The sequence below is a fragment of the Folsomia candida genome, unplaced genomic scaffold, assembly GCF_002217175.1.
Source record: "Folsomia candida strain VU population unplaced genomic scaffold, ASM221717v1 Fcan01_Sc014, whole genome shotgun sequence".
NCBI classification, from domain to species: domain Eukaryota; kingdom Metazoa; phylum Arthropoda; class Collembola; order Entomobryomorpha; family Isotomidae; genus Folsomia; species Folsomia candida.
This window is the reverse complement of record NW_019091206.1, coordinates 2,069,441-2,094,641: the sequence shown is the minus strand read 5'-3', so window position 1 is coordinate 2,094,641 and position 25,201 is coordinate 2,069,441. Positions and strand designations below refer to the sequence as shown.

Here is a 25,201-nt window from a genome sequence, read left to right as displayed (position 1 = left end):
ATTGTGCTTTTTCGACATACAGTAAAAATGTGACAACAACAAACGTGAAAATATCAAAACTTTGTCTCAATTGGACATGTAGTTTTTGAGTTATCAAGATGTAGAAAACGTTTCATCATGGTGTAAATTAGTAGTTAAGTTACGTGTGGTCATGGATGTCCATGAGGATAGTGAAATGCAGGCCGTCCAAGAGGATGAGGGGGCCCGTGAATTCTGCGTTTATATCCAGCGTGGCTCTTGTCGTGAGCTGTTTAACAGGATAAAAGGACGCTGGGAGAATCTTCGCATTCGATGGCAAAATGTGATGAATTGGGAAGTTAAAATAGTTAAACTTAAACTTAGTTATACAACATAGGTTAGAACAACACACTTATTTATTAAATTTTATTCCAATTATGTCTCCTGGTGTCCAATGATGAAAAACAGTATCTGTACTGACTCATGTCCGACACAGTTAATAAAAACCTACTCAAACTCAAACTCAAACAAACAAACCGTCACAGGAGTCAGCCTGTGTCCGAATTTTTCAAAAAATCCCCGGTTTAAGGCAAAGTGCACAGGATGGATTGCATGTTTTGGCAAGGTTAATTAATTAATTATAATCATAAATATTTTGAGGATTCATTACGAGTTCGCATGCTCGCATCGCAACATAATTTTTTTAAATTTCCAACTAAATACTGGCCTTGTAGACGCGCAAGTTCGCAAACCAATTTTCAAGCCAAAATTTTTGCGAACTTGCGAACTTTGATTTTTTGATAATGTTGCTAACGATGCGAACTCGTAATGAATCAACTCATTATGAAAGCTTTAGACTTGCAAACTTGCTTGCAGCCTGCATCACTTTGTTTAGTTTTATTCGGATATGGGGCAAACATAAATTGTAAGTAATGCTTCTGTATGTTGTTGCCGTCATGGTGACGTGTTGCATAAATTTAATTTTCATGACATTCAAAGTCTATTTAACTTAGGCGCAAGTCTTATACAAATGCTGTCTGCATTTCTCGCAGGATTCTCCTGGGCTCAATTTGAAGTTGTCCACGCATTTCTTGCCCCATTTGTTGCAGTCATACTGTTGAATTCCGGCCTTCCGACCATTCACGCATCTGTAAATTCCCTCAGGGAGACATTTTTCCACCATGTTGTGCGGTTGCAGCTGGCGACCACAATAATCGAAATATGTCCCAGTTGTATTTATGCCAGGATGACACATGCAGTCAGACAAAACTTCGCCACTGCGAACCTTATCTAGCATCTCAAGCCTTTCTTTGTCCGACAGAGACATAATTCCTTGGAGGTAAATGAACAGTACCAAGATTAGGATTGGAGGAAGTCTCATAATTCTCATAGATTCACAATATTTGCACAAAATCTAATCCGGGAGGGGTTCAATAATAAGATTATATTATAGGATTCAAGAGTGTATTTATTGTTCCATAAATATGAAAGGTACCATGCTTTGAGTACTCACCTATTTCGAATTTATGTAATTCGAATTTGTTTCGAGTAAAACTGCTCACAAGAAGTTATGTTGACTAAAAGGCTATGAAGAGGAATTTAAGAATGACTTAATAATATACGTCGTTTCTATTGTTTTAGGGGCTTCTGGCTGCTCGTGTTTGCATTGTGTGTCTTTATTGTGTACTACATCATCAGACAAGGCATCCAGAGAACAATGGGTCATCCACTTACTGTTGCATTCGAAACTGAAGAAATCAATATTGGAGATGCCAAATACCCACAGGTTGGCATAGGTCCGAATGGTGGCTTGAAATTTTCATCCATTTATGATGCTTGGACGTGAGGGTCTACACTAATTTATCTAATTATGAAGCCATTTTCTATACATATTTATCCAGACGGAATTTATTCCAGTAACTACTGGGATGGACGCGAAAACCAAACGGTACTGGGGAATGATGGGTCCAAATGGAGCAAAAATGATCTTGAGGGGGCAATGAAAGTAATCTACCATACATGTCACCCTGGCACCACATATGCACATGAAAACAACGCTACTATCGCAGAAAATGAAGGCAGAATGTTTGACGAGGACACTGAACTTCAGGAAACTCACTTGGATGATATAAGAAATAATGAGATGAGCAACAGGGTTATTCCCTTCCTCAAGAAGGTAACCTTGATGCTCCATAACTCGATCGAAAGTTTATTTTTACGTAAATTATTATAGGGGATGATAAATTGCTCCGAGATCATCAAAGGATGCCTTCTGAATGGGAAGTCTTATGATTGCACTACATTGTTCAAAGAACATTTTTCTGAATGGGGAAGTACCTGTATTTTCAACGGGATTCCTGCAAAGGCCACACGGCGGTATGGGTTCATTAAAATTTTAATTTCATACTTGTGCACTTATTATGTCAAGTTCGTAACTAGTATTAAATGGTCATAGATATGATACAATTCAATCTGAGCTAGGAGGAAGTACAAAAGAAGAAATTGAAGAGTGGGAGAAAGCCGACTTGGACGAATATGTCATAAATGCTAGGAAACAGAAGCCAAGGAAGAAACGTCCGGCGGTACCTTGGAGACAATTGGCCCCTGGTAAATCGTCTGGATTGACATTTGCCATAAAGGAAGAGCTGGAGGATAAAGCTTGCGTCCACAGTGACGACACTGGGTTCATGATAAATATGTACATCCAACATGCAAATATAATTCGAATAATCGAAGCTATTGTTTCATTGTTTATAGTTGGCGGTAAATAATCCAAGAGATGAGCCACAAATTGAACGATTTGGGACATCATTGCCATATGGAAGAGAAATATATGTTTCTCTATACCCTGAAATCCTTTTGGCTGAGGAAGATGCCAAAGATATTGGCATGGTAAGCAATTCTGCAATTTCTAAAACCTCGAGTACGCCAAATTTAATAACCCAACGTAGGAGAGACGAGGGTGCTACTTCAGCGATGACGGCGGCGATGCTTATTTGGAGTTTTATAAAAAGTATTCCCGACAGAACTGCTTGGAGGAATGCTTCGCTAAGAAAGTTTACGAAAAATGCGAATGTGCTAAAGTTTCTTCCCCAGGTGACTCTTTGCCTATATATTATCTTCAACTTCGTAACTCTCAATTCTATTAAATTTACGTATTTATTGGATTAGGATTCCCTGGCAGGAAGTTGTGTTCGCTTCCAGATGTGAATAGCTGCATCAGAGTGGAAGAAGGTAAAACTTTAATCAAGGCCACACTAGCTTTTATAATATAGCTTCCAACATCACGTATTGTCCTTAGAGCAAATGTACAACGAGGGCTTGAAAACAGCGTGCCCAAAATGCCGTCCGAACTGTCGAGACACAAAATATAGAACATCGGTGACCTGGAGCCGAATGACAGATACCCAAATGAATCGCTATAGAAAAATGTACTATGGCCCAAGTTACACGTACGTCAGGTAAAATATTAGTATACTCAAAACGATCTTTCACTAATTATTTGTATTTATTTAGGGGCAATAAGAACATTACCATATCGGTCGTCAACGTCTACTTTGTAGTGGATTCGGTACACCCAATCCGAAGGAGTGCAAGATATAGTACCTTCGAAGAAGTTGGTGAGGAGTCAAAAATAATTTGAAAATCGTTACAAGAGTTAAAATTACTTTAAAATCCGGCTAGGATTGGTTGGTGGGACAGTTTCCATGATCACTGGCCTAACCTTGTTGGATGAAATCGAATGTTTCGTAGTGATCACGGTAATAATCTTCGCGAAGTACAAGATGGGGAATCTTTGTAGCTGAATAGGAGGCCCTAATTGTAAGTCATTGGCACACTTCTTTACACACTAGTTAGATAGATGGATGGTAAATAATGTCCGCCTGTAAAACAACTTTGGATAATTTGTCATAGGCACCATGGTATATTTTGCATGATAATTGTTTTCAGTTCATTGGAACCCATCGATTCCTGAGTTCTTGAGGCGACGTAATAACAGAGTTGCTCCTGAGGAAATTGAATTGCCAACAATCCAGCCACAAGAGCGACGACCCGTCCAAAGGTCAGCATTATCACGCCCACCTCCATTCCATCCAATGGAAAATTTACCCGGATTTACACCGTAAGATTTTAACCCGACATTAACTGAAAAGAAAATGGAAGGTCTTCTTTCTATAGTTAACGGGTTAATCCAGCCCAGTTGGTGATCAAAATAATTTATTAATTAAAACGCTTTTCGCTGATGCAGAAAATGAATTTTGATAAGAGGAGTATGTCACAATATCAATGCACGATCCACTTCCAACAAAACCAGCTTAACTTTGCTTACGGTTGTAAAAAATTTAATGAATACCAGCAACACAGAGTTGTGTTGTTCCTAAATATCATGGGGAAGGTGACGCAGTTACATTTATTTTAGTCTGACATAATAATTTAGCAGAAGGTAAAGACGAATCTTACGACATTTAATAATTTCTGACTCTAAAATATTTTAAAATAGGTTGAAGATATAATCAAATACATTGCTATTTCATCATATGTAAGACGTACTTTGTAATTGATTAATTTTTAACCTTAATTAGCAAGCAATCACAAACTTAAAACCGAGATACTGATACTGTATTGCAACCTGACTATTTTATTGAATACATTTAATACAAATCCACCTTTCAAAAATCGTTTTCCATTCATCCAATCGTATGAAAAATTTCTCGATAAGCGCTTGCCTTAAAGTTCTTAGGAAATATTTGGATATTCTCGTAAAAACAGTAATTTTATGCTAGAAATATCTTTACTCAGTAAAATAATCATTAGTAACCACATGTTCCTTAAAGTATTTATGTGATACCTGCACTTTCTGCAGGTTTTATCCTGTAGAAACATATTTCAGGCTTAATCTATATAATTGATCAACTTATAAAAAATTAGCTCAGTCAGTGAGGTAATATTTACATGCCTGCCAGAGATTTCCACATGCTTAAATATTTAAAACATGAAAGATGCATAGCATAATTATAATAATTACTATAGATACCTGTAATTTTTATTTACGTGATGAATGCAGCCAAATATACACAACGTCGCCTTTAAAAATTAAAGTTTAAAAAATTAGCGTTAGTCTTAATCCGTTCGGAACACGTACATATTTAAATTATTACGTAAATGACACAATTGGAGTAATCGCTTTGATCTGATGCAGACAGACAATATTTTATAAGATGATTATATCACAATATCAATGCACGATCCACTTCCAGCTAAACCGGCTTAAACTTGCTTGCGGTTGTAAAAAATTGAATGAATACCAGCAACACAGAGTTTCATTGTTCCTAAATATTATGGAGGAAGTGACGCAGGTACTTTTGTTTTATGTTGACTTAAAAATTTGTACGGAGGAAATATAGAATCTTACAATATTTTGGAATTTCTGGGTTTAAAATCTTCAAAATATTATAAAATATGGTGCACAAGTAATTACCTTGATATTTTATCCTAGGTATATCGTCATTGATTAATTTTTAATCGTAATTATCCAACACAACGAACAACTTCAAACCGAAATACTGCTGCCTGACGTTTTATTGAATACCAGGATACGCCAGGTTTACGTTTCCAACAATCGTTATCCATTCATCGTGTCTTATACAAAATTTATCGACAAGGGCTTACCTGAAAGTGCTAATTTGTATTAAGATCTTCTCTTTAGAATTGCTAGGCTAACAATGCACTTGCTAGGTATAAATTATGGATAATAATGGCATTTCGCTTAAAATATCACCTGCACCATGTGCATCTTTTATCCGTTAGGAACAAAGATGAGCCTTAATCTATCTAATTGCTCAACTTATAAATAAGGTAGCTCAGTCAGTGGGATAATATTTACATGCCTTCCAGAGATTGCTACTTGCTTACATATTCAAATATACAAAAATGCATTGCATAATTATAATAATTACTACAATATTTACTATAGATATATGTAATTGTTATTTACGTAATGTATGTAGTTTATCGACATCGACATGACTACAGTTGCTTGGTCAAAATTCAATTAAAAAATAAAATTAAACCAACTTACGACGTAACTTATAATTACATATATAATTATACATAAGTCGACTTAAGTAGTATCCTTGACACATAACTAATAAATTACGTCTTACGTCACCATTTTAAGTCATAAGTTATATGTCCATGGTTGCCCCAAGTATCTAATATGCACAAGGTCACCTTTAAAAATTAAAAGTTAAAAAATTTCCGTTAGTTTTAACCCGTTCAGAACGTAAATTAATTAATACGCAATAATAAAATACTAGTTTAATGCTAAATTATTACGCAAATGGCACAATTGGATTAAGCCACTTCTAATTTTGTAGTGGCACTTGAAAAAACTTACTTTAAATCGCATTCCAAATAAGTATTTATTTATTGAAAACTTAATTTCCTATTGCATTTCTAATTTGATATTGCACTAATCTAGAATGACTTGGACACCATGGTATTCATATCTGTGATGGTAAGGTTCATTTCATTATATGGAAATCTTCATTTTGATAATTTGGTGGGCTTGTTTACACGCAAATACATATATGTGTATAAATTGATCATACTGATTATGTTGATATTCCAATCTAAATAAGCTAGCTTGAGAAATAGTCAAATAAATCATTCGACCAATTACTTGCGCAAACCAATTAGCTAAACAGAGTCACTTCTAAATCTTTAATAATTATTTGCATACATCTGTACATACAAATTTATACGTACATATGATGTGAATACATAGTATTCATCCACGCATTAAATTCTTTACAAAATTCAAATAATTCATCAGCTGCGTGAATTATGGGATACCTTGTTAAGTATAAAAACGCATAAGAGTACGACATCATTAACATAATTCAACTATTTATTAAGTACTGAACTTTTTACTGTTAAATATGTATTTATACATACATTTGTCAATTTTAATAAATAACGAGTTATTTTTCTTGTTCATTTATGATACCGCTTTTTTCAATTGATTTCTGCGGCTCACTTATTCCCGCTACTCATGATTAAACAATCGATTTTGTAATTTAGGCGAACGATAATTATAGTCTGACAACGAGCGGTCTGGATCCTAACAACATCCGTTGTCACACATTTCACCCTTGCCAAATTCGCCATGCTCCTCGCATTGGTGTTCTTCATTATATCTGCGTAATATGTAAATGCCGGGGTAAGAAATTTCAACAATTTTAACTAAACATTTTTTAATGCAAATTAGCTCGTTTTTTTTAATAGTAACCAAGGCGATGCACAGTAGTTATGGAAAAAAATACTATGTAGTTATGCACAAAATTACAAGTGGGTGGCAGCTGTTATACTTTAATCCCCTCTTGCTTAAGTTTTATGAAGGAATGAAAATTTGCACATACACGAGATTACAAATGTACACTGATTTATTTAGAAAAGAAATTTGAATATTTATATCTTGAACAAACTTGAATTTAGCCTTAAAGAAACACTGCTTAACTGAATAAAGGACCTAATATATATAACTAAACAAAAAAAGGAAACTATTTTGTATTTCACTATGATTTAGTTTACGAAGTCTATTTCAGAAAATAGTCAATTTGTCAGTAAACAGAATTCCACTGAAATATCCGAGTTCGGAGCAAAGAGATTCTCCGATTTAGCAGAGGTTTTCGGTGGATAAGCTCACCGAGAAGACGAAAGAAGTTTTGGAGGAAAAAGCTCTCCAAGAACTGTCCAATTTTTCTGTCGCAGGGCTTTCTATACCCGATTTTTACATGAAAGATATATATCTTGGACATGCCTTTCCCCTTATACATATATTATACAATATTGTAGATTTAAGAAATACGTAACTTTTTGTAAACAATATGTAACCTAAAAAGGTGGTACACAATATCTAAGAGTGCAATTGACAAAGGGTCATTTTATGACTTGCCTAAGTAAGCTAAAGTGATCCTTAACAGATTTATCTCCTTTTGTGATCTGTCTCAGCACCCTTGCCCAGTTACCCAATAACTTCACACTATATGTAACAGGAGCTATTGCTGTAATTCTGTGCATATTTGCAATTATTCCTCTCATATTTCTTATTTTTTATCATTTCCAGTGACCCGCCAACGCATCGCAACCACTAAAAAAAATACCAGTTTCCCAAACTCTTAAAAAATTTAATTAAAAAAAAAAATTGTCACCTCGCAGCACCTGGCTTAATTCTTTCCATAACTACTCTTAATCGCCTTGATAGTAACATTTCCCCGTAGAATGTCGCACCTATTGCCTCGTAGAGATAGGGCACAGTTACGGTCAGATTTACAGGCGCCAAGTACGCTACTTTATCTTACTATGTGACAAACCAGGCTTGTTTTTAGATTTGGCGCCCATCTTCCACCTTGATATTGTCCCGGTCTTTTGTTAAATAATAAGGGTCAATTGTTACTAAATTATTGCGACGTAACATAATTATAGTGCTGCAACTGGTTTAATGATTAAAACTTCATCCTACAAGGTAGCACTTCCGTATAAGTAATTAATCAAAAATTGTTGGTAATCGATGGTAGGGAAATAATTGTAGGGATTGAACTCTTTCGGGTGTCTGTGACCAGTTACAATTATATGCGAAGACGGGGTTATTTTTCAATAGTGGATTCCGATTGGGTGCGGGAACACTTTGAAATTTGGAGTAAGATTGGCACAGATAAAAATGTTGTTGGATATTTATAAAGTTTCGATGAACTTACTAACTCTAAAGTTATGACTAGAACGGTCCAAACGGTTCGAAATGGGGACATTTTGCAGAGCATTTTGTATTGCTTAGCACCCTACCAAGTGAAGTAAAACAATGGTGGAATACGAACCCTTTGCAGAAATACGCAAACATAAATGGGATAAATATGTATTGTAGCGTAAAATCCATACATCCGGTCACCTAGCAGGTGACCGGATTCCTACAAATTGTAGGTGTCACCTACAATTTGTAGGATTTATGTTATGTAGGTGCGCTGATATATATACGTGAAATAGACATTTTTCCACAGGAGCACATTTATACAATGTGGAACAAAAGTTATATAATGATTTCGGCTCGTTGTATCTCATAAATTTGTTAAAGCCATAAATACATATACATATATGACATGTGCGATTGTCATAGGACAAGGATAATCAAAACAAGATGCCCCTCCTATTTCATCAGGGTCAAAGGTCATACATATCCTGTTTTTTGGTAGCTCTGTTCGAACAAATACTGAAACTCAAGCCTTACCTGTTTTTGCATCATGTTGGGATATTCTACGATTATACAGAACTACACACCCCACCAAAATTTGCTTCTTGAATGCGGGTAAAGATTGAATGACCTTTCTACAAATCATTTTTTCAGAAGTTCTGTATGTGTAAGCTCGAAAGCAGTTGTCTCGTATATGGGTGGATATGTATGTACTGAAGTCACTGGATATATTTACTAAAAAATTAAGGGTTCACATTTCACTTTTCAATTAACAAATTTTTTTATTAAAACACAAGATATTACACAAATGAATTTTATAAGTAAAGCAAATTTTAAACGCAGCGAATTTAGTATACAAAAAATACATAAAAGAATCTTCGTGGCATAAGGTTCATATTCTTTATTTGTCAATTTTGAAGTTGTAAATAATTTCAGATTTTCCAACTTGATCCAGTTAATGGATTTCATTTATGACTTTCGGCGCACTAACCATTATTTGGCCAGGGCGCCTGTGTCCAGGGCGCCTATGGACAGGACGTCTGTGGCCAGGACGTCTGTGGCGTAGCACACCTCCTTGCAAACCCCCTTCAATTCCATAGTTTCCTGCAAAAACAATTGATTTATTGAACAACTGATATGTTGTAAACCATGTCGTGAAATTTATTTTTTTCATGATACTCCTTCATTTAGATATTTACTTTACTGTACCCTGTATAACTTCAGTCTTCGCGATAATTATATCATGATTTCCATCGGAGACGTTGACCAGACTAATCACGAGGATAAGAAGAGTTACTTCCAACAGTGTAGAATGTTTGGAAAACATTGCGGAAATTTGTTTACATAATTTGACAGGCATTTTTCGAACAAATTAATTTGTTCTAATGTTTCTTCGTAGAAGTCTTTCGACTATTTGTATCCGTATAGTACTTTTCTCCCAGAGTTCTAAGCAGAATCCACAATTTCAAGGTATACTTTTAAAGATGAATAAAGGATTGTAATGCAAATTGGTGTTTATGACGTTTTAAATGAGACACGAATTGTGATGGAAATTACAAATAAATATGTATTTAAAACTTAAATGTGTGCACGTGGAATAAAATGCAATTCAATGAGATTATTTTTTTGTGTCGCGAAATTGTAATTTTTGTGAATAGATAATTCAGAGAATGAATTATGTATTTAGTTATTAACAATTTATTAACATCGCATCATTGACGTATTCACATTTCATCTTTTATTTGGCTGACTGGCTTCTAGATAATTGACCATATTGTGCATTATTTTTTTATTCGAAATTTGTCCTTCAAAATTTGACATGATAATGCATCATGATTATGATTAGCTTTGCACGCTGAACTTTTAATGTATTACTCATAATTGTACTGATTAATTATTTCTCATTACTCGTGTTATTAAGCGTCGTGCTAAATCTTGTGCAATAATTACACATGTACTCTAAAATTATTGTTGCGGGTCACCTCATTTGTATAAATCTCATGATACCCATTTCGGCGATACGGGGTTTCAATGTTAAGTAAACTCTATGTCTCTCGCGAATGCATCAAAATATGCAAATGAGGTGACTAGCAGAAAAAATTCTACTACAAATGTGTCACTTATTCTTTAGAAAACACCACATTAATAAAGTTAAGAATTATAAATATGCAAATATGTATGTTCTCAATTAAAATGTTGTATCTTCAAACATAATTCATGAATAGGTATGCATGTATGTACATACTACATACGCTGAACGCATGCTTACATATATGCATCGCATAAATCCCAAAAATCGGTATTCAGATTCAAATTAGTCCTGATTCAGGTGGATTCGAATCCAAAGCTGAAAGGATTCTGATACCTTTCAGCCGGATGAATCCGGAAAAACTGGACCGAATGCGAACAAAACCCCCAATGATGAAAGATGAATGATGAAAAATGATGAATGGTGAAAATTTAAAGTGAATAGTTAAATCGAATCCAGTTTGACTAATTATTTTAGTTAAATCTTATTAATGGATTGGTAACATCCGTGCTCCTAGATTAAAATTCATCTGGATCAAGATTCATGTAGATTCGAACCCGTCTTCCCTGAATTCGGATTCAGCCTGAATCCTTCCTACCGAGATTCCAATTCAAATTCGAGATTGGAATCTGAATCATGATTCAGATTCGTGCTATGCTCTAAATCATATGTACAAAAGTTTGGAAAACATCACAAATCTTTTATGCCCGTTTGTATGCAAATTACCGAAGCATTTACTTTAAAACTATCGGATGGAGATTATTTTTTCCTATGCTGAATAAAATCCACACTACCATAACAAATGTTCACAGTAATGGAGTCAATTATTCGATGATGAAAAGACAACTTGGTGGATTTCCTTTGTGTAAAAAAATTATATATTTTAATGAACAGGTGTTTCATAATTCACCACAATTCACACGCAAATATTTAAATGATTCGTGCATTTAATTGTGTTGAACAAAATGAAATATGTGTTTACTCTGATGGGTAAATATATTTTGGTTATCATTTATATATTAACGTGTTGGCAATGTTGCCGAGTTGCCAATGCCAACCAAATGATAATAACTTTCTACCCAGTTTACCCAACTTTTATCTATCTATTTCTCCATAATATGTCTTCCGATCATGTGCCTAAACAAATTTGAAAATTTTTCTCCGCAGAAGTAACACGAGGGCTTACCAACATGTCGCCGCTGGTGCGACGCTAATTATATTTCGAGTGACTCCTATACTCGCACTTATTCTAAGAATAAATCAATTCCTTGTCGGCGGGTAGCCCGACCACGTGACGTTTTAAATCTCTCGCAGCCGCGAACTTCTTGTCACAAAATGTGCACGCTTAATTGCGCTTATTTTCGTGTACATTTCGGATATGGAAAAGCAACCATGATTTACTTAGGAATAACCGGGGGCATAGATTGCATGGAAATTTGGGACGCGCCGATTTTCCTAGATGAGTTAGCTGTAACATTAATTAATCAATATTTGCAACATTTGCATAGTATTTAAATTTTGTGTCACGTGACATCACGAACCTTATGGTCCTTCAAAGTCCCCGTTCCCGCGCAACTTTTCCAGCAAATGGAACACGTGCAAGTCATCTCCGTCGTATGGGTGGCAATGTGACGTTCAAGTATGCACCTCGACTTAAATTCTTTCCCGCATAGGTTTCTCTAGAATGGGTCAAAATATACGAATGAGGTGACTAGCCGAAAAAATTATAGAGTATACATACACATATACTTTACATATGTAAATATGTACATACTCTATATTTTTTTCGGCTTGTCACCTCATTTTCATTACCATATTTTGACTTTCCTTTTTTGTTTTAGGCCTGCATACAAGGCGACGCTTGTTTATATGTATAAGATTATCCATGCAAGCCTATAATAAATGGACGACGTATGTACAACATGCTAAATCCAAACTGAACCTTACTCATACATAACTAACGATGAATAGTTGGACACAATTTTACAAAGTTTGACTACCTGGAAAGGTTGCTTTCTGAAGAGAAGACGCGCATATTCATATGTTCATATGTGCAGGGTGAACACTACATGTGGTCATTCATGCCACTACTATTGTTGAATTTGGTGTAAGTATAGTAATGAGTAAACTTAGTATAAAGTATAGTAACGAGTAAACTAAGTATAAAGTATAGTAATGTTGAACTAAGTGTAAGTATAGTAATGCTTAAGTATAGTTGCACAGTTATATAGTAAGTGAGTTGTAGAGTGGTGTCCCTGTTCTACTGTGCTGTGCTGTGCTGTGCTGTGCAGTCCACAGTGGTGGTGGCGGTAGACAAAAGTGACCCAACCCAACCAACCAACTGTGCTGTGCTGTGCTGTGCTGTGCAGTCCACAGTGGTGGTGGCGGTAGACAAAAGTGACCCAACCCAACCAACCAACTGTGCTGTGCGGTGCTGTGCTGTGCAGTCCACAGTGGTGGTGGCGGTAGACAAAAGTGACCCAACCCAACCAACCAACTGTGCTGTGCTGTGCTGTGCTGTGCTGTGCAGTCCACAGTGGTGGTGGCAGAAGACAAGACCAACCCAACCAACCAACTGTGCTGTGCTGTGCTGTGCTGTGCAGTCCACAGTGGTGGTGGCAGAAGACAAGAGTGACCCAACCATCCAACTGTGCTGTGCTGTGCTGTGCTGTGCCGTGCACAGTACTGGTGGATGTAGTCAGTAGTGACAATGTCGTGACTGTCTGTGCTGTGCTGTGCTGTGCTGTGCTCACACATCACACACCGAGTGACACCCCGAAGTTAAGGTCCTGGCTGCACCATCCATATAATATAACCGAAGACACCCCATCGGCAGCACCTCAGCAAAGACACACCACCAGTTACACGCCCCAGTTAGTTATAGTTAGTGTGTATACTAGGTGTGTTAAGTATTAGTCACCAATCAACTCCTTGTTGCACCATTGAGCTCTGAATTGTGTGTTTGGAAATAAAATCCAGTTTAAGTACATTAAAGTTTGAAGATAAAAGTCACTTCTTTACACCCTTGGCCCAACACAGTCAACTTCGGCGATCGCTAATCGACGGGTAGTTGGTTAGGACGTGATCCCAGTGGGAATCTCGAGTAGACCCAACAACTATATATCTGTAATATAAAATATATTAGTAGTTCCATACATACATACATACATACATACATACTTTAATGAAGATTTACATTATTCCTTAGTAAAAACATAAGGATATAGATTTATTTTGAGCCCCAGAAAAAGGTCATAATCATTGAGGACAGTTGAACTTTAATGACCTATGTATCCTCAAATTTCTCCATACACCTCGGTAGGGACAGGGTGTCATAATTTGCATGCTTTTAAAAGATGTGAATATTCTGATTTCCGCAGAAAATATGCCACAAATGGAAAAAACATCAAAATATGTCTGTGCGGGACAAATACAGCCCCAGTCCACCTCTGGTAACTAATCCTCCCACATATTTATGCACATTTTAGTAATATCGTGAATGCAAACTAGAAATTATATTAGAGAATTTCTTAAAATTGCAACAAATTAACAATTGTGCAAATCAGGTATAATTTTAATTAAAAGCTGTGAACCGTAATCCAAGAAAAATATCCTTTGTAACATTACGTGTTTTTAACTCATTTCATACATAACTAAAATTGTAAGAAATTTCCAGGGACGAATAAATCTTGTATATTTACTTCATTTTGTATAACTTAAAACTTTTTCGATAAATTGAAAGTATCTTAACTTTGTATCTTATCTTAAAGTAAATTTTGAGTATCTTAAGGAAAGTATCTTGAAGATACATTTCAATGTATCTTGCTTACCCTTGGTGACTATATGCATACACGCGATAGAGATTTTATTAAAAACTTCTACGATTGTTTGCCTGCCCAAGTTTGTCCTGGAGATTGTGATTTCCCGGTATTAAACTTGCCACTGGTTGGTATAAAAATTTTACAATAGATAAATGAGCATGTGTTACCCCTATAAAAAGTCTTTATCACCGGACTATCCCCATGCTGTATTACTTATCAATGATAAGTCATGACTACAACTTCTGTATAACTTTCAAAATCATTACATACATTTGCATTTGTTTTTAGTTTAAGAATACCGCACGACATTATTTTATTACTGGATTTCAAAGAGTATAAGTACACCCTAAACAAAATTATGTCAGACAGTGTAACCTACCCGTATTGGTTAGCATTTTATTTCCGCACGGCGTAGTAACATTTCCATATGGTTGAAAAGTTATCACCATTAGTAATAAAATTATTACCATGTGGAATTAAAAAGTATAACCAGTTCGGTTAAGTCACATGGTGACACCGCGCGGTGTTAATCGTTAAAATTGTATTTTCAGTGTAAATATGCTAATCATGCAAAAATGTTGGTCTCGCAAGTTACAAAATACAGATATTTTCGTCCGGCAGAATCCCAGCAACATAAATACATCCGCACTTTCCTACTTATCAATAATCATTCTTAAATCAATGGGTTTAATGTAACTTAGTACTTTTGAATGCACATAAACGTCCTTCTTGGAAAGCGGGATTAGCCAAACTTATCAGTATTTACTAAACTGAGGACGTGTTCACGCTGTTCCCAATTGATATATATGCGTCAACAGTAGGCTTATCTTATCTGGGGCCGGCTACTGTGCCCGACCTACTTTTATTCGTACGTTGTGTTTACTTATTTATGTACCAGTCGATAAATATGCAGATACGTATGTGCAAAGGGAAATGTTTGAATGAGACAATACTTTTTCAAGAAATAAATTATTAGTTGGATAGACGTGTTTTGTCATAGTACAAGTTCGTTCACCGAGAAATTTCCGAACTTAAGGTTTATACAGCACTAAATTGGACATTTCTTAAATTCATGGCATTTGATATCGTGCAGGGTGACTGCGCAAGAAAATAATCATCCTGACAAATCACTATATATCGAAATAGTAAACAACAATTCATCTCTTCTCAATTTTTAAAACATTGAGTGGAGTACATAAATAATTATATACTCGGCGATCGTGTTTGTAAAGGGTTAGTTGTACATATATAATTTCATATCGGATGGACAACGAGAAAGCTTACTTTTCGGATTTTTGTTAATTCAAAACTTGAAAAAAAATATATAAACTCCAAAAGTTTCCAAAATATTTTTTAAAATTAAACATTTCTTTAATCCTTTGCATCGATGATTTCTATTTTTTATGTCGCATCAGCATGATAAAAGTTATTCCTAGTTGACAAAAAAACCCAAGCTTTCCACTTAAATATAGCCTGAAAATTCTGCCACGCAAATAGTCTATTCCGTGGGGTAAGCTAAATCTAGTAACACTGGTTTCCCAGCCTTTGTCCAGACAACAAATTGGATTTGTCCGTTTAAAATCGTCTCACATTAGCCATTAAAACCATTGCCTTTTGACAATCCATAACATGATTTTTAATAATTATTGCGAAATATTTTCATAACTATTCTGCAATTAAGATTCCCAGCAAAGTTCTACTTGGTACGCCCAGTGACATTTAGATATCGTCACTGAAGGGTGGGAAGGGCGAATCGTAGTATGTAATCGGTGTGCAAACAGTAAACCGAATTGTTTACCTCGAAGAATTTTATATTTAGAATATGTGCTATATTTCGGTGTATTACATTCTGCGAGGTTGGTCCTTTTCCTATTGAGGCTACAGTACGATTCGCCATTTCATCAAGGATACGTGGAATCGACAATGGGAACAAGTCAAACTATTCGTACGTTCAAACTCTACGAAGACGCATTTTACAAATGCAACTGGGATGGTAGCGGAGCATGTAAAGCATTTCAAATCAGTGGAGAGCAATGTCTTAACCTTGACGACTATAATGACAAAGTGTCCTCAATTGACACGCTAGGAAATTGTATGATGATTTGGGAACATCCCCATTGCACGGGAGATTCAGTAGAAATTGGGCCTCTAACTATGTATAACACGGATCTCCGTGGTCTCAAAATGAGCGATGGAAGGAATTGGGATGACCAGATGTCTTCCATTAGTGTTTCCCCGAGATTGTGTTGCTCAGGTTATTTCGAATGCCGGAATTACGTCTGTATCAAACCTGACTGGGTTTGCGACGGCCAAGATGATTGCTCTGATGGGGAAGACGAAATACATTGTAATCGAGTAGCTAGTGTAAAAATCGATCACCGTCCAATCAAATCAACAAAACAAATTATTGAGGGCGATGGAGTTAGGTCGCAAGCACATGTAAGTCTGAATAAGCTCTGATACATACGCTTTTTACGCTTTATACATGGGCCCGAGCCAGAGTTTTGTTAAGAAGTTAAGCAACAAAATAATTTCTAGAGGGTTGTTCACATAAATAAATTCATATATGTATGACCGCTCCCATCTGGTGACTAACATTAGTCTGTTGTTTACGAAACAGATAAACGTGCCAGTTCTGTAAGGCCTGGCTCGGGAATGACAAAATGATTATGTATACATACTGATTATACCAATTGATGTAATTATACATACAAACATGTGTAACATCATATTATTTTTTATCGCATTTATGACAAATGTTATAAATTTTCCGATTAGGACGGACGAAGTACGATACCCGTTAGGAACTGCTCAACCAAAGAAACGTACTGCCATCGAGATGCTAAATGTATTCAAATAAATGAGACCTGTCGCGAAACAGAACTTCAAGTCCATGGTAAAAATTCTTATTTTACGCAATTAAAATCGCGTACTTTTGTGATTCCTTACAATGATTTCAACAGTTCTCCATTTCATTAAATATGTGCATACATATATATTTGTAATACGTAGATGGCGTTGGTACATCGTCAGCACCGGATAAGACGGAGATCAACCGAATTTTCGTCACTAGTGCCATAGTACTTTTAGTGATTCTTCTATTTTCTCTTATAATCTTCATGAGACAAAGGAAAAACAGGAACGCCTCTACTACGAGAACGCCAGGTATATAATGATTACACATGCATACATATATCAGTATGAATATCGCAGCGTATGCCATGTAAATATTGCATACCCTGCGAAACCATGTTTACAGTTTGGGAACAATAACATTGAAAAATTGCAAGAGTTAATAAGGATAGAAAAATCGTATTATTATTGCAAAATTGGACCCCTTCTCCTAACGGTTCCGCAGCGTCTAAATTCTTAAGCGTAATGTAAAAAAAAGTTTAACTACAAAAAATGATCTTCTCTTCAATTCTCCAAATACAGGCATCATACTGCAACCCAGAAATTCACACGAAATGCAGCCCTTCTTCCCCCAACCCCGCTCTGAATCAATCTTTCCTTTACCGCCCCCTTGGAAGACTAACCCCTCCTTAATCTGCCTTTCCCCCCTGGGCGAAGGATTTTTCGGAAAAGTGTACCAAGTCGAAGATCAAAGCGCAATTGTCCCCCCAACCGAATATGCCATCAAGTGTATCGACATGGTAAAAAAGCTCAAAAGCTGCAGCCCATCTTACACCACATCCGGCGAGGAAAGCAGTCGTACCAGGCAAAACTGTATGACCACTTTGCTCAACGAAATGCAAATCATGGACCAGCTTTCCTGTGACCATGTCGTCCGTTATTATGGTTGCTGGGCAGAGGCGGAAGACTGTAGTCAGCTGCTCTTAACAAAGTCCCGTTTGGAGAAATATATCCGCGAGGTAATCGAGCATTGCAATAGTTCTGCGTCTTACATCCCAAGTTCACCCTTGAGTCATATTTTCATCCGAATGGAACTTTGTAACATCACGTTGAAAAAATACTTGGAGGTTTTCCGATGGCGAGATGAGCTCGGAATTGTTACACAAATCGCGGCCGGACTTCTCTACGTGCATAGAAAAGGGTACATTCACCGCGATATTAAACCAGGAAACATATTTTGTAAGGTAGAATCGGGTGGAAAGTCGACCTGGAAAGTTGGCGACTTTGGTTTGACGGTGATGAGCAGCGAAGTTGGAAATTCTGGGGTGGCAGGGACATATCTTTATCAAAGTCCAGAAATGAGGAATGAGTTGAGTTACACGGATAGAACGGATTTGTACAGTTTGGGGTTAGTAGGGGCTGAGATATTACATGGGATTAGAAAGAATTTTAATAGAAATGATGTTTTCGCTCACTTGCGAAAATTAGGGGGCACTGAGAGACGAAATTATTTGAATTCTTGTTATGCAGGAAAGTATAAAAAATTGATTTGTATTATTAACCAGTTGCTTAATGTACAAATGGTCGTCCTTGTTCAGAGAAGTTGTACAACCTGTTGAGTAGCATAAATTCAAAAGACGCGCCAGTCTTAGTGTGACTAGTCATGCGTCCCCTCCTCTGTAGGAATCGTACCATCGGTGAATTAATCTCCACGAACATATGATCGGTCATTTTCAGATTAGATGTAAATAAAGCTGCTTCGCTGAAGCACAGTACAAAGTGTTTCAGAAAAGTAGATTGGTACGTCACCATCATCTGTGAATGATTTAAAAATTCGAATTACAATATTTCAAGCACCAGCGCCCAATTTCACTTCATTGTAAATAAAAAATAATCCATATTCCTCCCAATCAGCGTTGGAACTCCTACATAAAGAAGAACGACAATTTGTAACAATATTTATAACAGAGGAATATAGGTAATTCATACAAATATGTATTCATGTTTAAAATACCAGACTTGGGCAGATTACTTTTAATCTGATTACATTGTTCCAAAAATGTAATTCTGTAATTCGTTAAGATTTTTAAGTAATCTGTAATCTTACTTAGATTAAGTTTGTTATCGAAATGTAATTCGATTACAGCCAGATTACAGATTACATTTTTGAATTATGTAGGAACGATGGGCCACTATTAGCGCTCTCCATCAACCCGCAATTTTGAAAAAATTATTCGTATTTATGGCTCGTAGAAAATTATTCTTAAACCTTACAATTTAAAAATCATGTCTTCAAGTTAGATGTTTCCAAGCAATAAAAATGTATCACTTACCATTATTCGGGATGGGCCCTTTTTTAGTTTGACTCAAGTGGACGAAAATAAAGTGACGCCAAGTGTCAACAAATTTGCAGTAATAATTATGACACAGCGACATGGGTTAAGGCTCACTCATTTCCTATTTCACTCAAACTAATTTCTTCGAAAATAAAGAATCTATTTTTTAAATAGCAAGCGTTTGTAGTACCAAAAATTAATTTTACATTAAAAAAAGAAAAATTGCATTCATCTTAAAACCGATGAAATTTAACGATTTTAGAAATTTCCATGTAAACACATTGGATAGGGGCAGCGTGATAAGAAAACTCAATGACACTCGGTTTATTGAATGTAAACAATTATTGGCCCATATAACTCGCATAGATAAACTCGAGATATAGGTTTTTGTTGCATGTATGTCATGGGTTAGATTGGAAATTAGCTGACAGTAAAGTCGATATTACATAACGAGAAGATAATAATAATTTGTCCAGTTTCGTTCAAAAATTCATTTATCAAATAATCTGTAATCTAAATTTTAATCGGATTATTAATCTGTAATCTGGGGAGACCTGCAGTAATCTAATCCAAAAAGTAATTAATTATTGTAAATTCGATAACTTGTAATCTTGTTTGTTTGTTGTTTATTGTTTATTAAAATGTCGCGGATCATCAGTTTACACTGCTTTTCAGATCAAGACACAAAAAAATAAGATTTGGCTACATACTAGGTTATTGACTTATAACTATGAATAACCGTAGGATAATGTAAATTATGTTTAATGTAAAACAGTAAAACATGAACATGTTATTTGGTGACCAATTCCCGTACTACGGCTTGGAATCGAGAGTATGTCAGCTCCCTTATATTCCAATCTCTCGGGAGACTATTCTAGATTTTGTCCCGACGATAAACAATCGATCGTTTGAAAGTCTCAGTTCTGTGAATAGGAGCACAAATGTTGGGACGATTTGCACCACTAGTTCTTTCATAAAAACATGACTTCTCATCAATGTTGAGTTTATAAGCGTTCTTAAGAGTAACATATGTAATTTGATCGTTCTTCAATCGTTAGCAAATTACTAACTAAAAAACTTCTCTGATCTGCTTGACATCTAACTTGTCTCTCAGGCTTTTAAGAGATGTACTTTTTTTCCGTTTCTTGGCTAATCTGGGGAAGTAATAACTGGACAAAAAATTGTCTATGATTTTTTGAATTTTGGAAAGCAAAGTTGGTGTGTGTACAGTCCACAGGTCCATACAATAATCAATAATTGAATGCACTTGTGTGTTTAATTTTGTGTTGACGATAACACGAATTGCCTATTCACCAATAACCCGTTTTAATCCATGTAGGAATTTCGAGTGCAAAAAAACTGCTTACTTGACCAACTGTAATCTGCCCAGTATGTAAAATACTTCTAAAATGATATAATAAATTAAGTAGTAATATTAATAGTAGTAATATAGCGTAAGGGGCGCGCGGAGTACAGAGAAACATATTGACAAGTAACAAATATCGGTGGGTTACCATCACCATTCTAGTAAGAATCAACAATTTTTCATGTCGTACAGAAACGCTAATACTTAGATATAAACCTTTAAAAACATGACACTACGGGTTTATTTAGTACACTCGAAACCAAATTAGGTGATGCGGTGTCACTATGTGACCTAACCGTAGTGGTTAGGATTTTATTACCGCACAGTGTAGTCATATTAACATATTGTTTAAACATTATAACCATGGTAAGTAAAATTATTACCATGCGGTATCAAAAATTATAACCAGGTCGGTTAACTCGCATACTGACACAGCGCAGTGATAGTTGTTAAAAATTTATTTTCAGTTTAGCTATCACTCCGGTGAACTCATGTATTTATGTAAGCACGGTGTACATTAAGGTCTGCTAGATTGTTAATATGTACAAATACAGTGAAGCCCAAAATTTATATTATAGTGATACATGTATACATATGTACACTAGAGTTCATTTACATACATATACTTGTTTAGAATCGTTGTATAAATTGTGTTAAAAACTAAAGACTAGTTGAGTTAGCAACATCCGTCAATGCAAACAACCAAACATAGCTGCACCCTGACAATAATTTTACTTAGAATTTGTTCAATTGTATGCATATGTATGTATGTACATATGTAAATGTTCGATCGTTTACGTGGATCATTAAATTTTCACATCAAACCGAAGCATGATATATATTCGTAATGGTAAATGCTCTTACATTTGTGGTCTCCACAAATCCATGCAAAATTACAATACGTATATTTACATGAATGCATATTATCAGAAATTATTCATCGATACATGTTTATGTTTAATGCCCAACTTCCCGTCCAAGCAGTTGTTCATAAATTATGAGTCACAATACATATTGTCTCGGCTGTGCAAACTTATGCATACACTCGGAAAAATCAAATTAAAAAAGAATCTGTAATTGGAAAATTTAAAAAAAAGTGTTAAAGTTTTTCCCTAAAAAATTGTCGGTATACTGCATTACTCTTGGAAATCTTGTAATAAAACAGTCTAAACGGTTACCACCATCCAGTCGTATCTACATCTATGACCATATCAGATCAAACTAACTTTTAGCAGTGGGAAACGTTTAGTTCCGAAAGGGCACAAACCCAAGACAAAAAATTGTGACTTGTTGAGACTGTGCAAAATTATTTACAAGATGCCGCCCTCTTGCCTTACGAGGCATCCCGAAATTCCATCCCTATCCACATTCGATGCTCTCCAACGTATATTTACACTCACTGAAAAATTGTATCCACAGTGCATAACGTGGAATCGAAATACATGGCGGGCATCTAAAACCGTTCCAGATTCAAGATTAATTCCATGGTATTTATTGTCCCTCCTTGTCGCCGTGCAAGGAAGTTACTTCCTCTGTATAATCTGCCACGAAATTATCGCGTTTCATAAAGATCCCGATATTACACTCGCATCAGGAGCCGTGCTTCTGCTATCTGCTTCTGCGGAGATTTTGACAACAAGCGTGGTCAGCACTTTTATCTGGAAAAGCAACGAATTATGCTTCGTGTGGGACAACGTGAAACGAATTAACCCGCCCGTCCTCATCAGTAATGGTACATAATTTTTATACATTTTCATTTGCATTATTCCTTCCGTAAAATCAGGATTGATTGTATAAAAAATTGAAAAGCTTACTGTTATGCATTAAGTGGCAACAAACTAATCTCGAATAAAATTTTCCGAGGAATTGAGCCTTTTAATATTAGCTGAACAGCATGTACATGTGTAAGTACATACATAGAGGTGCCATCAGTTCTATTAGAAGTTGAAAGGTGTGCAGCAACTAAAATTTATTCGACACAGCTAAAATAATGATGTGCATCAAAAGCATTTTTATTTACCAGTTCACTTCAATTCGTGATGTGTTGGAGTCGTACAGTGTGAAATGTTCGAACCCCCGAAGCTCTCTGCCCCGAGCAGGGGTCGGAATTCTATCACGCTACAGACAGAAATTTCATAAAAAATAATACAAAATTGCCAACTGAAGGACCTGATTAGATGAACACTAAAAATGAATTTTGACCTGTGACGTCGCAGAATTGTCGACCCCTGCATGGTGTAGGGAGCTTCGAGGGTCACAACGTCTTCCACTGTATCTGGGGATCATTTCTTGCTTAAATAGATTAGCTGTAATTTCGTTAAATAAGTACATAGTACAATAATTTTCCACTGTATTAGTTACAAATTTTAGCAACGAATTAGCACCAACAGTTTGGTACAAGTACCCGGGTATCGTAACTTTGGTCGGGGTAACATAACTAAAAAGTGACGCTTCACTCGACCCAAAGCTACGATTCCCCGGCACTTGTACTAGAGTAACCAACAAGCAATCGGTAACTATGCAAATATGTATCCAAAAATATGCACCACTTAATACAAGGGACGCAGGAATAAATTGGTTACTGTGACGGATAACGACTTAACACGACGAATATTAATTCAGAAATAAAAATAAATCAATGTGAATACTGAAAGACGCAAGTTAATGCCCGGAGTAAGCGAATTTTTAATTTGTAACATATTTAACTTATGAAAGCAGTACTACTATGAATACTTTTACCGTAATAGCAATGATGACATCAAAAATGACAGATATAGAAGAATATTTAAACACAATATTGTCTTTAATTTTAACGCAGACACCTTAATTAATTACATTTTGCTTGTATTCCGCAGCCCTTGGAGAGACCAACGTGCTCAGAAGATTCAAAACTGTCGGCGTATTCCTCAACGTGTGCATTAGTCTCGTGATCCTCGTCCCCCTGGCGATGTGCACGATGCCGCTTCTATTCAAAAAAGTCGACCCGACATATTTCATATTTCGACATGTAAATCTTATCCCGGCCTCGGGGATTCTTGTGTTTAGAATAATTTGCATATTTTTTCCTCTCCTTCATTGCTCTGTAATCATCGTCTCGAACCTAATTGAGGTGACGAACGTGTTCATCCTAACAATATCTGCTTTAGACTCGATAATTCTCTATGAGAAGCGAAATAAGAAATATTCTACCGTCAAGATTTTCCAGAGGGTTCAAAATACGGTTCAATTTAGGAAATATATTTCGAAATATGGACAAATTCAAATAGTAATGTGTCTTGAACGACATTTACTGTTTCGTTTTCCCGCTTGTGCTTCTCCTCCCGCTAATTTCGGCGGTTGGAACGGGCTGCATTTTAGTCAAGTTGACAAGATTCGTCCCATTTCCGGTTGTATTTGGGTCGGGAATTTTTGGTCTTTGTAGCATTGTCGTGTTGCACTTGGTTATGCCCATCGTAGCAGAAGTGACGACCAAATCGAAGGAATTTGTCCGTTACTGGGAATTGCGTGGGGTTACGGAGTACAGGGTGAGAAATCTGAAGAGTTGCAGGCCAATTAGAGTGGCAATGGGACCGTTCTTTTATGTAAATAGAGGCACAAGAAGTACGTTTCTATCCCTTGTGGTCTATTACACCTTATCGGGGATCATTTTAATTTGACTTCCCGATATTAATAAATATATTCTAATTGTTTTCAAATTATCATTGTGAAAAATCGGTAGACGAATTACTGATGTAAATGGTAATTTACTTCATTTAGAAATAATGTACAAAAGCGATTTACAATTAATACACTCTACACAAAATTAGGTCAGGCGGTGTCACTATGTGACATTACCATATTGGTTAGGATTTTATTACCACACGGTTTCGTAACATTACCATATGGTTTGGAAGATATAACCATTTGTAATAAAATTATTACTATGCGGTATCAAAAACAATAACCTGGTCGGTTAAGTCGCATAGTGACACCGGGCGGTGACAATCGTTAAAATTTTATTTTCAGTGTACCGATTACGTATTACAATTACATTCTGTAGTAGGATTACGTATGTATCCGGTTCCTTTCGCCACTTTTGCCTTGGTCGTGGCC

At 36.0% G+C, this 25,201-nt stretch overlaps 2 protein-coding genes and 2 long non-coding RNA genes across 7 annotated transcripts; 2 read left to right on the top strand and 2 right to left on the bottom strand.

Annotated features, from left to right (window-relative positions):
- Positions 1-2,041: 2,041 nt before the first annotated feature.
- On the top strand, positions 2,042-4,085 carry LOC110856086 (pickpocket protein 28). The gene is made up of 9 exons (XM_022104527.1): positions 2,042-2,134; positions 2,192-2,334; positions 2,414-2,669; positions 2,716-2,850; positions 2,910-3,054; positions 3,130-3,192; positions 3,260-3,419; positions 3,475-3,578; positions 3,910-4,085. Exons 1-9 carry the CDS (start codon positions 2,042-2,044, stop codon positions 4,083-4,085), a joined length of 1,275 nt encoding a protein of 424 aa, XP_021960219.1.
- Positions 4,086-9,586: 5,501 nt separating this feature from the next.
- LOC110856019 lies at positions 9,587-10,173 on the bottom strand. The gene is made up of 2 exons (XR_002548538.2): positions 9,914-10,173; positions 9,587-9,808 (listed from the first exon to the last, which is right to left on the bottom strand). It is a non-coding gene; the product is annotated as an uncharacterized LOC110856019 (long non-coding RNA).
- A 244-nt stretch (positions 10,174-10,417) lies between these two features.
- On the bottom strand, positions 10,418-13,021 carry LOC118437566. The gene is made up of 3 exons (XR_004836184.1): positions 12,546-13,021; positions 12,275-12,412; positions 10,418-12,201 (listed from the first exon to the last, which is right to left on the bottom strand). It is a non-coding gene; the product is annotated as an uncharacterized LOC118437566 (long non-coding RNA).
- Positions 13,022-13,089: 68 nt separating this feature from the next.
- On the top strand, positions 13,090-21,808 carry LOC118437589 (G-type lectin S-receptor-like serine/threonine-protein kinase SD1-13). 4 transcript variants are annotated; one of them, XM_035856749.1, is made up of 6 exons: positions 13,090-13,859; positions 13,942-14,051; positions 14,114-16,993; positions 17,333-17,450; positions 17,567-17,719; positions 17,990-21,808. In XM_035856749.1, the coding sequence occupies exons 3-6, from the start codon at positions 16,478-16,480 to the stop codon at positions 19,024-19,026; spliced, it is 1,824 nt and encodes a 607-aa protein (XP_035712642.1). In that variant the 5' UTR covers positions 13,090-13,859; positions 13,942-14,051; positions 14,114-16,477; the 3' UTR covers positions 19,027-21,808. The 4 variants fall into 4 exon arrangements, 3 of the variants coding, with proteins under 3 accessions (XP_035712642.1, XP_035712643.1, XP_035712641.1); XR_004836195.1 differs by having other exon boundaries at positions 13,090-16,993; positions 17,990-19,385; positions 19,587-21,808; XM_035856750.1 differs by lacking the exon at positions 13,942-14,051.
- The last annotated feature ends 3,393 nt before the right edge of the window (positions 21,809-25,201 follow it).